General features: G+C 45.1%; 1 protein-coding gene across 1 annotated transcript in view; it reads left to right on the top strand.

Moving 5' to 3' along the window:
* The window catches only part of LOC148525808 (sodium-coupled monocarboxylate transporter 2-like), a 170,683-nt gene that overhangs the window by 136,384 nt on the left and 20,863 nt on the right, over positions 1–13,436 (top strand). The window contains exons 12-13 of the mRNA XM_088470462.1: positions 10,735–10,940; positions 12,834–12,937. Of these exons, the coding sequence (XP_088326588.1) occupies positions 10,735–10,940; positions 12,834–12,937 (310 nt within the window). The remainder of the gene's footprint in view (positions 1–10,734; positions 10,941–12,833; positions 12,938–13,436) is intronic.

A 13,436-nucleotide genomic window follows, 5' to 3' on the forward strand; every position in this document is an offset into this window, starting at 1 on the left:
TTTCTAGGCTATGGGTGTTTTTACAAATGTAATGAGCTTAGGCTTTAGTGCTTAGGCCTACACCCCTCAAGATGAATATGAGCAAAGGGAGAGAAGGGGGCATGGGCAAGCTACAAAGGGCTATGGCAACATTACATTTGAGGTGTGCCCTGTACTTCAGAAGTGTTGGACCACCTTTCACCCCCTACCCTAAAAACAACCCCTCAATGCTAATTCACTTTATTCCCCTTCCTCATCCCCAGTCCTTCTACCCATGTTATTAATCATACTTCAAATTTATTCAATACTCCCACTCATGTCACTCATTTCCACCTTCAGTATCCACTCACTCTTTTTCTTAACCATACTTCATCTCATTATCCATCATACTCCTTTATTAGCCACCTCCCCATGTTACCTGTTTACTTACATTATGCAGCAGAAGTGGCAGATAGAATACCGGGTCACCACAGCCTATGAGTGACTGGGTGCAGATACTCACTGTGTTAGGTAGAAGAAATGACAGGGAGAGGATGGCGCAGCAGTTTCACTCTGACAAAGGATAAATCTGACAATGGGCCATGCCCATGGGTACCAACTTTGGGCCCCCGTGACCCATGTGCAGTACACACCTTGTACCCATGGTAGTTAAATCATTGCTGTATGCAAGTCAAGAAGGTAGTATTGTAGCCAGCAGATGATGCAGTACCTATTATATAACCTCTATAGAAAAGTGCTTGCTATGCTGCTCCATGGCATAATTTATATCATATGTACCATGTACACAAATACATACATACAGTGCTATTCAATACTAGGTTAGGGACGCAGTGGAATCAGTCTAAGCTGCAGACTATGGTAACCATGCTGTCTAGCAGTGGTATAGAAGGGCACTATGGTTACCTGGGCCGATCTTGCCGCCCACCACACAAGTGATGCCATTACATCATGGACAAGGCAAATGGAAGAAGCTGAGTGTCAAGTGCATGTTAAGGACAAGCCGGATGGCTTTCCAGGCTGCAAAGTGGTGTTCCAGGCACCCTGCTAGCCAAATGCAGGTGCCCCTGGGGAAGTGAGGGTGCCATCCTTTGGCCTTTTACACTAGGTGGAAGAACTACCTGCACACCCCTAGTTACAGAGCTGCTATCTAGCTTTAAACACATTGCACTTGCATACCAATGACAGGGGTCTATTTACTAAGCAGTGTTAGGAGACAAAGTGAAATGAGATAAGGTACCAGCCAATTAGTTCCCAACTGCCTTGTCACAGACTGTGTTGGAAAAATGACAGTTGGGAGCTGATTGGCTGGTACCTTATCTCCTATCACTTTGTCTCCTAACACTGCTTAGTAAATAGACCCCACAGTCATGATAATTAATGCAGACCATTCCGCATGTTTTTGTCCGTTTAAAAAGTGCCAAATACTGCCTCTTATCAGAAACCAATTCATACATATGCCTGTACCACTTACAAACATTCGGGCATTCTTGTCTACTTTTCATACTGTACTTGTCCTCCAGAAGATGCTTAGGGAAGTTTAACAAGGGAGGTGGGTGGACTTTGCGACATATGTCATCATGTGTGACAGGCAAGACAGATGATTGTGATAAGTGTGTTATATCACACTCTGGCCCACTCAGTATTTACTGTGGTAGTAGTGGCTTATTGACTATTTTTGTATAATCGCAATTTGCAACACATCCCATCTTCTCTTTCTCCATCCAGGTCTGCAATGAAGAAAATCTTCTAAATGGAGTTTCTTAATAAAAGTTATATTACAGGGGGCAGTTAGTTCATACCCTAAAATAATTATACTGTAAATAATAGTCCCTCTTTATACTGTACCATCAGATTGAAACACAGGATAAAACTTGCATTGAAGCAAAGGATGGTGACATACAGAGGATGATAGGTCATTTCAATCATCTGTGTCAATATATCTGATTGCAAATTTAGGCAACTGGCCACAGTCCAATTACCACAAAACATGTACTTACAGTATTTACCCAAACCACATCACTTTTCTGATTCACCATCAGTGAAATATTAGAAGTGCCCAAATCCAGCATCATGCAAACCTGGAGATGTTTTGGAACTTCCGGTGATTTACTTGCTCTGTACCGTAGCTGCTGTTCTGAGCCAGCACTGTTAGGTGCAATTAAATTACAGTTTCACTTTACCTCCACATGTATAAAGCTTGAATGGTAGGGGATGGGGGTACCAGGAACTGAGAAGATGTATAACCACAAGAGATGTGTTGGAAACTCCATGTTTTGGTATTGGTTCTGGTTTTGGCTCTAAAACCATCTTCGTGTTATGGTTTTAGTGTTGAATCTTGTTACAAATGGTCAATAACTGTTGATATTACGTTATTTGGTTATGAGTTTGTTCCTGTGCATTCATGGATTGGGTCCTGTGCATGCGCAGACAGCCAACAATCGGAGATGCACATGGGCAGAACGAGTCCTGCATATTAGCATGCAGTGCCCCCAAGCCGCAGCATGAATGACAAGCTGCAGCCATTTGGGGGCGGTGCCGGCCTGCTTACCTTGGAAAATTTACTGGGATTGCAGAGGCCATGGTCTGCATCATAGGTTGCAAATTTTATAGCCACGCAAGCAGTCAGGAGCTGCCAGGTTGAGTAAGCTTTGGTTATACAGACTGACCAATGCAGCCACCATCGTGACCGATGGTTGTGATGGAGGCAATCAGATCGCAGATCCATGGAGGAGGTGTCTATTTCCTGCAGACACCTCCTGCTGCATTTGCATTTTAATTGGATGATATTGCACAGCCGCATCCATGTGGCTGTGCAATACCGTCCATCTCTGAATCATGCCCGGGTGTCAGACTAGTATTTGTTTGTGAACCCGGTGTTTGACATTCATCTGTGTTGGTGTCTGGAGGCGTGTACAGAAAGCTGGCAGGCATAAGGAGACCTCCTGGCATGTAGTGAAGAAACACTTTCCTAACTGGGAATTGAACCCGGGTCTCGGCGGAGAGATGCCAGATTGTACCCACTAGACCACCAGGGACATCGGTGTTGAAGACAAGTTGTTATGTGCAATCAGAAGAGAGTGTGGCAATAGATTGACCAGGCTGATACTGTATTAGTACTGTAGATATAATAATAAAACACTCTTCTTACTGTAACTGGAAATGCTGGAGTGGAAGATCTTGGCAACGTATTCATGTGGCTGAAAATTGGTTGTCGCTGTAGTCCAGGATCCAGGAGCACTCAGATGGTAGCAGGACCGGATGCAGACAAAACACCGGAATGGGTAGTAGGTGATGATACCAGGAACGGCATCGAATGGAGCAGGAACCAGGAACACTCAAAAAGTACTGAGAATGGTATACAGTGAACAGGCGAGTTGTAGGTTCAGATAACAGGATCAGGTAGGTATTCACTGTGCAACTAGTGGGCTAGCTGCCTCAGGCATAGACAGAACCGGATTCAGACCCGACACCGGAATGGATAGTGGATGACGATACCAGTAAGCAGTAGAGTCAGCAGCTGGGATATATACCCCTGGGTTACCTGGGATTGGCTGAGCAGAGGTGGCATGGTGAGGCTCAGGTAATCACATGATTGGCTATTGCAGACAGGTGATCAGGATCCTAGCAGGCCAGGAAACACTAAAGCCTGTGCACTGTGCATCTGGGATGTGATCGAGAACGCTGGCAGAATCGATAAGTGACCCAGCGGCAAGGGAAACAGACCCAGGTTGTGACAGAACCCCCTCCTTGAGGAGTGGCCTCAGGACATCTCTTTGGCTTCCCAGGAAACTTGGTGTGAAAGCTGGAAACAAGACAAGGAGCATTAACATCTTCAGAACTCACCCAGGATCTCTCAAGACTATGGGTCTCATTCAGACCCGGTCGCAAGCACCGATGCGCTCACAACTGGGTTGATGGTCCCCACAGAGCATGCGCACGACGGAGCTGGCTCCATCGTGCGCATGCGCAAGACCCGGCTAGCAACGGGCACTCCATCGCTAGGGGTCTCGTAGCAGAGGGGCGAGCTGTCAATGTTGAGTGACAGCTCGCCTCATTTGCTGGGCGGGCCGGGGGCATGCCCGGCCAAATGGAGGCATTCCAGTCGGAACGCTTGCCATTTGGTGGCGGCCCCACTGACATCATTGATGATGTCAGTGGGGAACTTCCTGCTCAAACAGAGCAGGAAGTTCCCTGGGGCTTACGAGAACCCAAACATCAGCCTGGTCGGTTGCTAGAGCTATGGGTGGTAACCCACAGCCTAGCGATCAACCAGAAGGTGGCACTTTAAAAAGTAAGTGGCCGCCCTCATTCAGAGCGATCGCTTGCAGCAAGCGATCGACTCTGAATGAGGTCCTATATCCTTTCCAATGGACCAGATATTGGAGTTTCCCATAACGACATCGAGCGTCGACAATGATCTCGATCTCAAATTCTACCCCTTGCTGGGCTTGACTGGTGGAGGTTTTGGTGGAGAAGATTGGAACCTGTTGAGAATAAGAGGTTTGAGGAGAGACACATGAAGGAATTGGGGATCTTGAGTGATGAAGGAAGCTGTAAATGGTATGCCACTGGATTGATGATCTAGATAATAGGGAATGGACTGATAAAACGAGGAGCGAACTTCATAGATGGAACTTTAAATCTGAGGTTACGTGTGGTTAGCCAGACATGATCCCCCACTTTAAGATATGTAATGTGCCTCCCTTTTCTGTCAGCAAAGATTTTGTAACGAGCTGAAGATTTTTCCAAAGTGGCATGAACTTCCTTCCAGATGCATGAAAAATATTGCAGAGATGCTTTGGCCGCTGGTACATCAAATGTCGGAAGAGACTGAAACTGTTATAGGCGAATTTGGCCCATGGCAGAAAATCAATCCAATCATCCTGAGAGGAAGTAATATACATAAAGAGGAAGGTCTCGAGATCCTTGTCGACCCTCTCAGTTTGCCCTTTGGACTGCGGGTATGGAAAACTTTAATTGAATCTATAAGGAAGAACAGAGAGCTCACCAGAAACGAGCAATGAACTGTGATCCCGTGTCCCAAACTATTTCTTTGGCTAGACCATGGAGACAAAATATTTCAGCAATGAAGAGCTGAGAGAGACGTGGAGCAGCAGGTAATCCTGATAGAGGTATAAAGTGTGCCATCTTCGAAAGCCTGTCGACTACAACCCATGTGGTGGTAAATCCCTTGGAGACCTGAAGGTTGGTAATAAAATCCATGCATATATGGGTCCATGGTTGTAGTGGAATGGGCAGAGGCTGTAATAGTCCAACAGGCAGCTGGCAAGAAATCTTATGCTGGGCACACTGAGAGCATAAGGATACAAACTCTTGTTCATCAGATTGCATGGAAGGCCACCAATAGGTTCTTTTGATAAGTTCCAGAGTCTTTTGACACCTGTATGGTGGGAGAACTTGGAGGCATAAGCCCATAGTAGTAGCTGTTTACGAAGTTCAGGGGACACAAAAGTTTTCTCTAGAGGAGGTGTAACCACATCAGTAGCAGTAAACACAGTAGGGTTTAAAATAGGATATTGTTCAGGAGCTTCTGCTTCGTCCTCTGGGTTCATGGACAGAGATAAGGCATCTGCCTGACAGTTGCGAGAGCCAGGACAGAAGGAAATTTTAAAATCCGGAGAAGAACCATGCCCACCGGGCTTGTCTGGGCATGAGGCATTGGGCAGTCTTTAGAAACCGCAGATTTTTGTGGTCGGTGAATACCGATATTGGGAAAACTGGCACCTCCCAGCAGGTAACGCCATTCTTCACAGGGATATTTGATGGCTAAGAGTTCTTTCTCACCTATGGGGTAATGGGAGAATGCTGGCAGAATCGATAAGTGACCCGGTGGCAGGGAAAATGGACTCGGGTTGTGACACCGGGACTGGAGCAATCTTTCTATATCTGTAGCAATCCACTGACCTCCTTCTGTTGACACATGAAGCAGTTCCAGGGGTCTTCCTCTATACCTGTCTGAACTGCATCTGATCCTACCAACAAGTCCAGACAAAGGGCCTGATTGAGCAAGGAACGCAGTTGCCTATATGCATGCAATCGGCCAATTGTTATGTATTGTACATGCGTATGCATTGCGCGAATGAGCCACTGCGATCGGGAAAGCGATCACAGAAAATATGCAGACCCATGGCAGAGTGATTGGCAGGAAGTGCCATTTGTGGGTGGTGATGGGGGGGTGGTCGAGCGAACACAGGCATGCCAGTGCGTTTCAACGGCATTGCGGGGGCATGCAGAAAGTAGCCACTGCGATACCAGCCTAAGGCCTCATAGCGTGCGCTGAAGTAAGCAATTCCTGAGTGAGGCTTGACCAGCCTTTACTGTGCATATGGGTCCGATGTTACAGTTTGTTTCGCTGCGTTGCCAAAGTATACGGATGTGAGTAAGGGGAAGTGGGCATCCTAATGTTAGGCTGCGTTCGCAATATAAATGCAAAGATTTACATATCACCGCTGATATTAGCAACTGCGTTGTGTGTGTATAAGCAGAATATTGATCCGAAGTGAATCAGGCCCAGAAACGCGTACAGCATATTGCTGCACATCAGCATCTCCTTCCCAGCATACAGAAACACTTATGTCCAGTGGCGGAACTCCCGGAGACAACTGAGTCATTTGCCACTGGGCGCCAGCCCTGAAGGATGCACCTGGCTCCATTGTCCCCCGGCCGTTCCGGGCACTGCATGGAGAAGGAGCGCCACTGAACGGCGCTCCATCTCCAGTGGCATAACTATGGGCGGCTCAGGGGGTGCGGTCGCACCCCCTGCACCCTCCATTTGCCGGGCGCCCGCTGAGTGTGTTACCAGCGGGCGCCGGCTCCTTCTTCCCTCCCCCCCTTCCCTCCCCCCCGGCACCAGCAGCAGCCGAAGCTCACTTCTGAGCTCCGGTTTCCAGGCCCAGCAATGCACTATGGGAGTGACGTCATGACGGAACTACATAGGCGGGTACTGCATAGGAGGGCACTGCACAGGGGGACCACTTCTGGGGGGAACTGCATAGGGAGGTGGCGGCAGCTGGGGTTGGCATAGGTGCTGGGGGTGTGGTTAATTTTAATTTGGGGGGGGGGCACCAACATTTATCTTTCCTCCGGGCACCTGGGATGAAGTTACGCCACTGCTTATGTCCATCTTTATCTAATAGGTAACCTCAACTAAGGTACCAGTCCTGGCATGTGTGGCATCTAAACTGCCACAGGAGATGCAAAAATCCATTTGTCGCCTTCAAATGTGATCACAATCACCGATTACTCAGGGTTTTCATCATCAGATCTCACATTAATGGGTCACTGTACATGGGCTTTGCACATTCTGCTGTCTTCTTAGAACCATCATCTCAATATACTGTAAGCATAGAGATGGTACCTTAGTTCTGTGTTGTAACCACATGATCTACAATACTCTGCCACATTACTACTATCTACTTTTATTAAATGACCAGGCTTCTATTACTGCCACTGCTTGGCCGCTCTATGATCATCATCATCCAGTTTATTCCTTTGACATACAGTATGCTGAAAACTGAGATCCATCTGCATTTCCACTTGATTCCAATGCTGTAAATGCCCAGTTTCTACTTCATTCTTAGTGTTCTTTTCATGCACTGATATGTCTGATTTGGAGGTGGTGCATGGGACATTACAGAAGATGGAGATGATGTTGGACACTTATTTTTGCACTGGGCATTCTTACTGGTACAGTCCGTCGTGGCACCCTGGCGGATGGTGCTGCTCCGAATGGTTCTCGTGGGGTGGTTGCCGGTAGACGGGAACGCCGGCACTCCCCGCTATGAAGTCCGCTTACCTTGTTTTTGCCGCTGCTACACCTCATCGGGCGGCACGCTCCCGGTGGCTCTCATGGGGTTGTTGCTGAGAGGCGGGGATGCCAGGCCACCCTGCTGTGTACTTGCCTTCTTGCTTCTCCGTCATCTCTGCTCTGCCCGGATTGGTTCCTCTTCCTTTTTCCCTCCTGCTGGCCCTCCACTCTGATGCCGGTGAAAGCGTCCAGTTCCTGTGTGGGGATTCTAGCTCCAGTGTATGCCTGTGTCTTGTCTCAAGTCTCCTCGTGGTTTTGTCTCAGCATTCTCAGCTGTACTCCAGTGCTGTGTTCCTGCTGGCTGTTATATCTGAGCACTGCCTGTCATGCTCCTACTCTGAGAATTTCAGCAAACATCAGATATCATCGCAGTGTTCTCAGCCACGTTTTCGCGTTTGTGTTCACCATCTGCAAATTTCATCCCAGCAGTCTCTGCAGCAAACAGGCGCCTGTGTGGACTTTTATACCAGCCTGCAAGGCTGCTACTCGGTCCCAAGACCGCACCATCGACAAGTGTATACCAGCCCACAATGCTGCTACTAAGTCTCTGGACCGCACCATAGCCAAGTATATACCAGCCAGCAAGGCTGCTACTCGGTCCCTAGACTGCACCATAGTCAAGTATACACGAGCCTGCAAGGCTACTACTCGGTTTCTAGACTGCACCATTGCCAAGTAAACACCAGCCCACAAGGCTGAAACTTTGTCCTAAGGGCCGCAACTGGGACATTCTATCTTCTCCCTTCAAGGACTATTTGATTCAGTGCTCCCCACCGCACCCAATAATCTTCCGCCCTATAGCTCTTGGTCCGAAGTTACTCCGGACTAAGGATCATAACACTTGTATGCATAACAGCAGTAGCAGAACCAGTACTAGCAAAACTTGGCCATGGTCTGAACCTTTCCTTGCCACTGTGGGTAGTGTATGGGATGTTGGCTATTTTCTTTTCCTTAAACAAACCACAATGTTCTTCACAAATTTTTCCCTTAAGAGCTGATGTTTTTTTCTTTGGGGGTGGTCAAACATTGTTTCCACGTGTAGCTCCCTTTGTTACACTATCTTTCACATGAATGGCAGTCAATGGATCGACAGTGAAAAGGTCACAGTGTCTACGTAGACACCAAATTGTTGACAGGTATGAAAGGTTGAAAAGTACAAAAGGTCAACAAACAAAAGGTCAACATGGAAGAAGACCGACAGGTACAAAAGGTCGACATGATCAAAAGGTTAACATTGGAATGGTCAACGCATTGTTTTTTGTTTCTTAGGGTTAGGCACTTACTGGAGGGTGCAGATTTAGAGGGTGTGGTTAGGGTTAAGCACTACGAGAGACAAGGTTAGTAAACAAAAAAAACCTGAAGTCCACCAGTTTTGTGTTGACCAGTCCAATGTCGATCTTTTGTACCCGTTGATGTTCATCCATATTGACCTTTTGTATGTTAACCTTTTGACCATATTGACCTCTTGTACCTTTTGACCTATTGCCTGTCTACAATCTTTTGACTGCCTATCTAAATAGTGTAGATCTTTTAATCCTCACCCCTTTCATATTGCCTTTATGTCTAGTAGAGTGTAGAGGGTAAGTTCCAGATGACCAATGGGAGACTGAGATGTTGCAAACAAGTTTTTATTCCAGGCTTGAAAAGGCAGAGCCAGTGTAATGGCTTTTTACACAAGGCAAACACAGTTCAGGAACAATAATTCAGCTTACATGAGACAGTACTTCAAATGGGCCGAGTATTCACAGCACAGTCAGGGTTCAGATTGTCCAGCATAGAGAGAGCTGCTGAAGGTGCAACCTCACCCTCACATTCCCCTGACTAACTCAGGCTACAGGAGGTTAACCCTTTCCTCAGAATGTGGGAGAGACCCACTTTGTCACATAGAGGATGACAAAGTTTGGGATGCTCCTATTCCAAAGACTGATCCTATGAGATAGGTAAAAGAGGGTCTGGTAACTGGCTTTTCAGAGTAACTTCCCTAAACTATTGTTAAAATACAATTGGTTTATTTAGGTCTAGTTAAAAATGTCACATGTCCACACCAGTATTTTGGTGCGAAGATGCCCCTCACACACGTATAGCCACCTGTTACCACTTGTATGTTAAAAATAAAATATTTTTTTATTTTGGGGAGGGGGGATTCTTTTTTTTTTAGTTCCACTTAGATATTTCATCTAGTTCATCTCTAGACTTTTTCAAAGTGGATTGCCTATTTATTACCAAAGTATTTATACTGGAAGACCACTCCTTTGCATTTAGGATAATTGATTACACATTATAGTATATCCTAACCTCACATTTAAAGTCAATTCCTTTGCAAAAATAAACAGTTTAAAACCCAGTAAGGATAATTCATAACATAGGAGATGAAATAGAAATGGCAACTTAGTGAAATATAAATGTATGTACAACCTTTCCTTACATGTTCTCCTATAAAATGGCAGCAAAGGGTGGGAAGAAATGGCTTATACCATATGCCTAAGAGAACACACAAGATATGATTTCTCAGAATCAAGACTGTTCATCTCTAGTAACCACACCACCAAAATGGAGCAGCTATGTGCATCGGTGCACAGCATCTGCAGAGTATCGCCCACCTCACTTACACTGAGGCCGTGCAGAGCTCCCGTGGCACATATGTCTTCTGTATAGCAACTGCAATGTAAAGAATCCCACCATGACCCACTAAACTAATGCAGGATCAATAGCACCTGAGGGGACAGTAATACTATTTCACTGCAGTCTGTACTGACTAAACAAAGTTACTTTATACTTGGGTGGAGAACCCTTTCAAAGATTTACTCATTGTGACCTTCAGTATAATGAAGACGTCCTTATTTCCAACTATTATAGTGGATATGAGATTAATACATAGTAATGACTGAATGATGCTTTCTGTAGTCTAACATTTACACAATTTCTAGGGAGCACTAGGAGGTCTCCTCACTGGACTCACCTTGGCTGTTTGGGTTGCAGTTGGAAGTTATATATATCCTGCTCCGGTATCCAAGACACGCCCACTGATACTAAGGACAGATCAATGCCAACTACTCAATGAAACTTTCAACGCCTCATTATCCACCATCCTACCTACCGCACTGACAACTACCACTACCCTAGTGCCAGAAAGGTAAAAATGTATTTAAGTTTGACAGATCAGGTTAATAAATCTTCAGTGGTTAATCACCGACCAAAGCTCATGTACTGTATGTCAGACCCTTGTGTTGCAGAGTACTTTGGAGAGGTAAATCAACACACAACCACCAGTCTTGTGCTTTAAGATTCTTCTCACTATAATTACATGTCATACAATAATATAAAGCATAGTGTTCTCACATTGCAACATATTAGTATTTTCACACTACATCTTAATACAGCAGTCATTGTTAGGATTCATTACATTATTATCTATACATGAGAGAGTGAACTGTTAGTGAGTGTAGAATACATAGTCTATTCATGCTACTATCTGGTCTGACAAACATCTGCACATTCCAAAGTTTCTGAAACTCAAAGGTTAGCAAAAATCATTCTCTGTAATGTTCTGCTTTTAAAGCTATGAATAACATAAAGGCACACGCCATCTTGTCACAAAGATGGAGTCTTATGTGGATAGTTTAATATCAGATTCTTCAGTTTGTTAATTACTTTTTTTATTTGATTATAAAAAATGTAAACAGATTTATATTGATGAATTTTTCATACATTAATGGTACATTGATTTCAGATTGTCTTATTTAAATGGCGAGTATTACTTATTCTTAACAAGTTAGATATATTAACTGTTGGCAGTACAAATTCTTACCCTCGCCTAGCAGGTGCCTCACATCACTACTCTGTACTTCTGGGGTACACTGTTCCTTCCAATATCTAATGCTGAGTCTCTGTCTTCCGCTCTTTCCCCAGTACACTGATACCATCACATGTGGCCCTGTTAGTAACATACCAACACATGTGCAGAGGTTACTGACTTTCACATGAACAACATATTCATCTGATATAATCTGTGTTGATGTGCACATTCGGATGATCTGTTGACTGTTCCCATATTTTACAAAACCGGGGTCACACAGATGAACATATTCAAAACCACCTTAAAAATATATACCGTCTATTTTTGGCAGATCATTTTTATAACATTCAGAAATACTTATTGAATATATTATCGTTGGCACAATTTATTAAACGCCCTATTGTTGCAAGAACCTTAAACTTATAAAATAATTACACAGAGGCATATTTATGGGGAAAAAATGGGTCAGCTTTATTTATAATTAAGTAAATGACAATGGAAAAGAGGATAGATAAAGTATGGTGGCGAAGAAAGAACAGCCTCACTAAACAACTTCGCTATTTGCTCTCCAGTTTGTCCTAGATCGGGGGCCAACTGCCAGCCCATCACCACAACTCAAGGTATCCAACTTCCATCCCAATGACACAAAGGACCACCAGGACCAGTGATGCAACTGATCCCAGTAGTGTAGCAGCAGCCTATCCCATGTAATGGCAGGGAGAGCACCTCAAGCTCTAAAGGCAGAGAGCAACTGTGACCATTCTTTCCCACCACAAATAAAGCTGGCACTAAAACACACAAGTGAATTCCTTGGCAGAAAGCCCCTTCTCCTAGGACCAACACCGTAACTCCAAAATGTCACCTTAAACTCACCCCTTTCACAGCCATAAGCTAATGTACATCAGGCCATACTAAGCACACCTCTACACTAGTTTATTCCTTGCACAACCGGTGCAGACTGACCCAGACTAGGGTCTAACATGTTTCTTACATGCATTGTCTCCCATTTTGCACCACTTATGTATTGCCTGGTGGTTCATTCCGTACCTGGTGCTATAGTAACAATCTTTTCCTTCCAAAATTACACGGATGCATTTCTGCAAATTGCACATTCACTGCAGAGAATACATTGTACTGATACATTTTGCTATCCCCTTAAGAAAACATTCACATCCTATTTTAGATCACAGTACGTGTTATTTAATTGATGTTACATGTTCTTTTCTCCAGGTCTGTGCTTGCAGATAACTGGTACAGTTTATCATACCTCTACTATAGTGCTGTCGGCTGCCTTGGCTGTATCATCGCTGGGCTTTTGATCAGTTTTATAACAGGTAAGTGAACAATGTTTGTGTCTGTTATGAGTCGCAGTGTGAAATACCCAAATATGATGTCAGGGGTCGGATGTGATGAAATAGCCAGGATATTTATTAAACACAGCAAGGTAATGCGGAGCCCATGATGGCTGAAGAGTACGTAACATACACACAAGGGACCTCATTCACAGCCGCTCGCTAAATGCGATCGCTCGCATCCAGCGTATGCAAATTTATCAAAGTGACGACATGGGAAGCGATCGCTCGCCAAGGCATAAGCACACCCACTTTGGCTGTGCGACCGATTGCTCTGTATATGCAGACACCCATTAGCGAATGTAGAGATGCCCACTAGCGCACGTCATCTCCAGGAAGTGTATTAAAACAGTGATACATCGAGCACCATCGGTTGCGATCGCAGCGCTTGTGGTTGTCTTACCCTTCCGCAAGCACTACGAGGACTTCAGTGTAAAAGACAGGCATATGAAATGTACTATGATGCTGCCTGTTAGTTATG

This window comes from Taudactylus pleione, unplaced genomic scaffold, assembly GCF_031769625.1.
Source record: "Taudactylus pleione unplaced genomic scaffold, aTauple2 ptg000100l, whole genome shotgun sequence".
In the NCBI taxonomy this organism is placed as follows: Eukaryota; Metazoa; Chordata; class Amphibia; order Anura; family Myobatrachidae; genus Taudactylus; species Taudactylus pleione.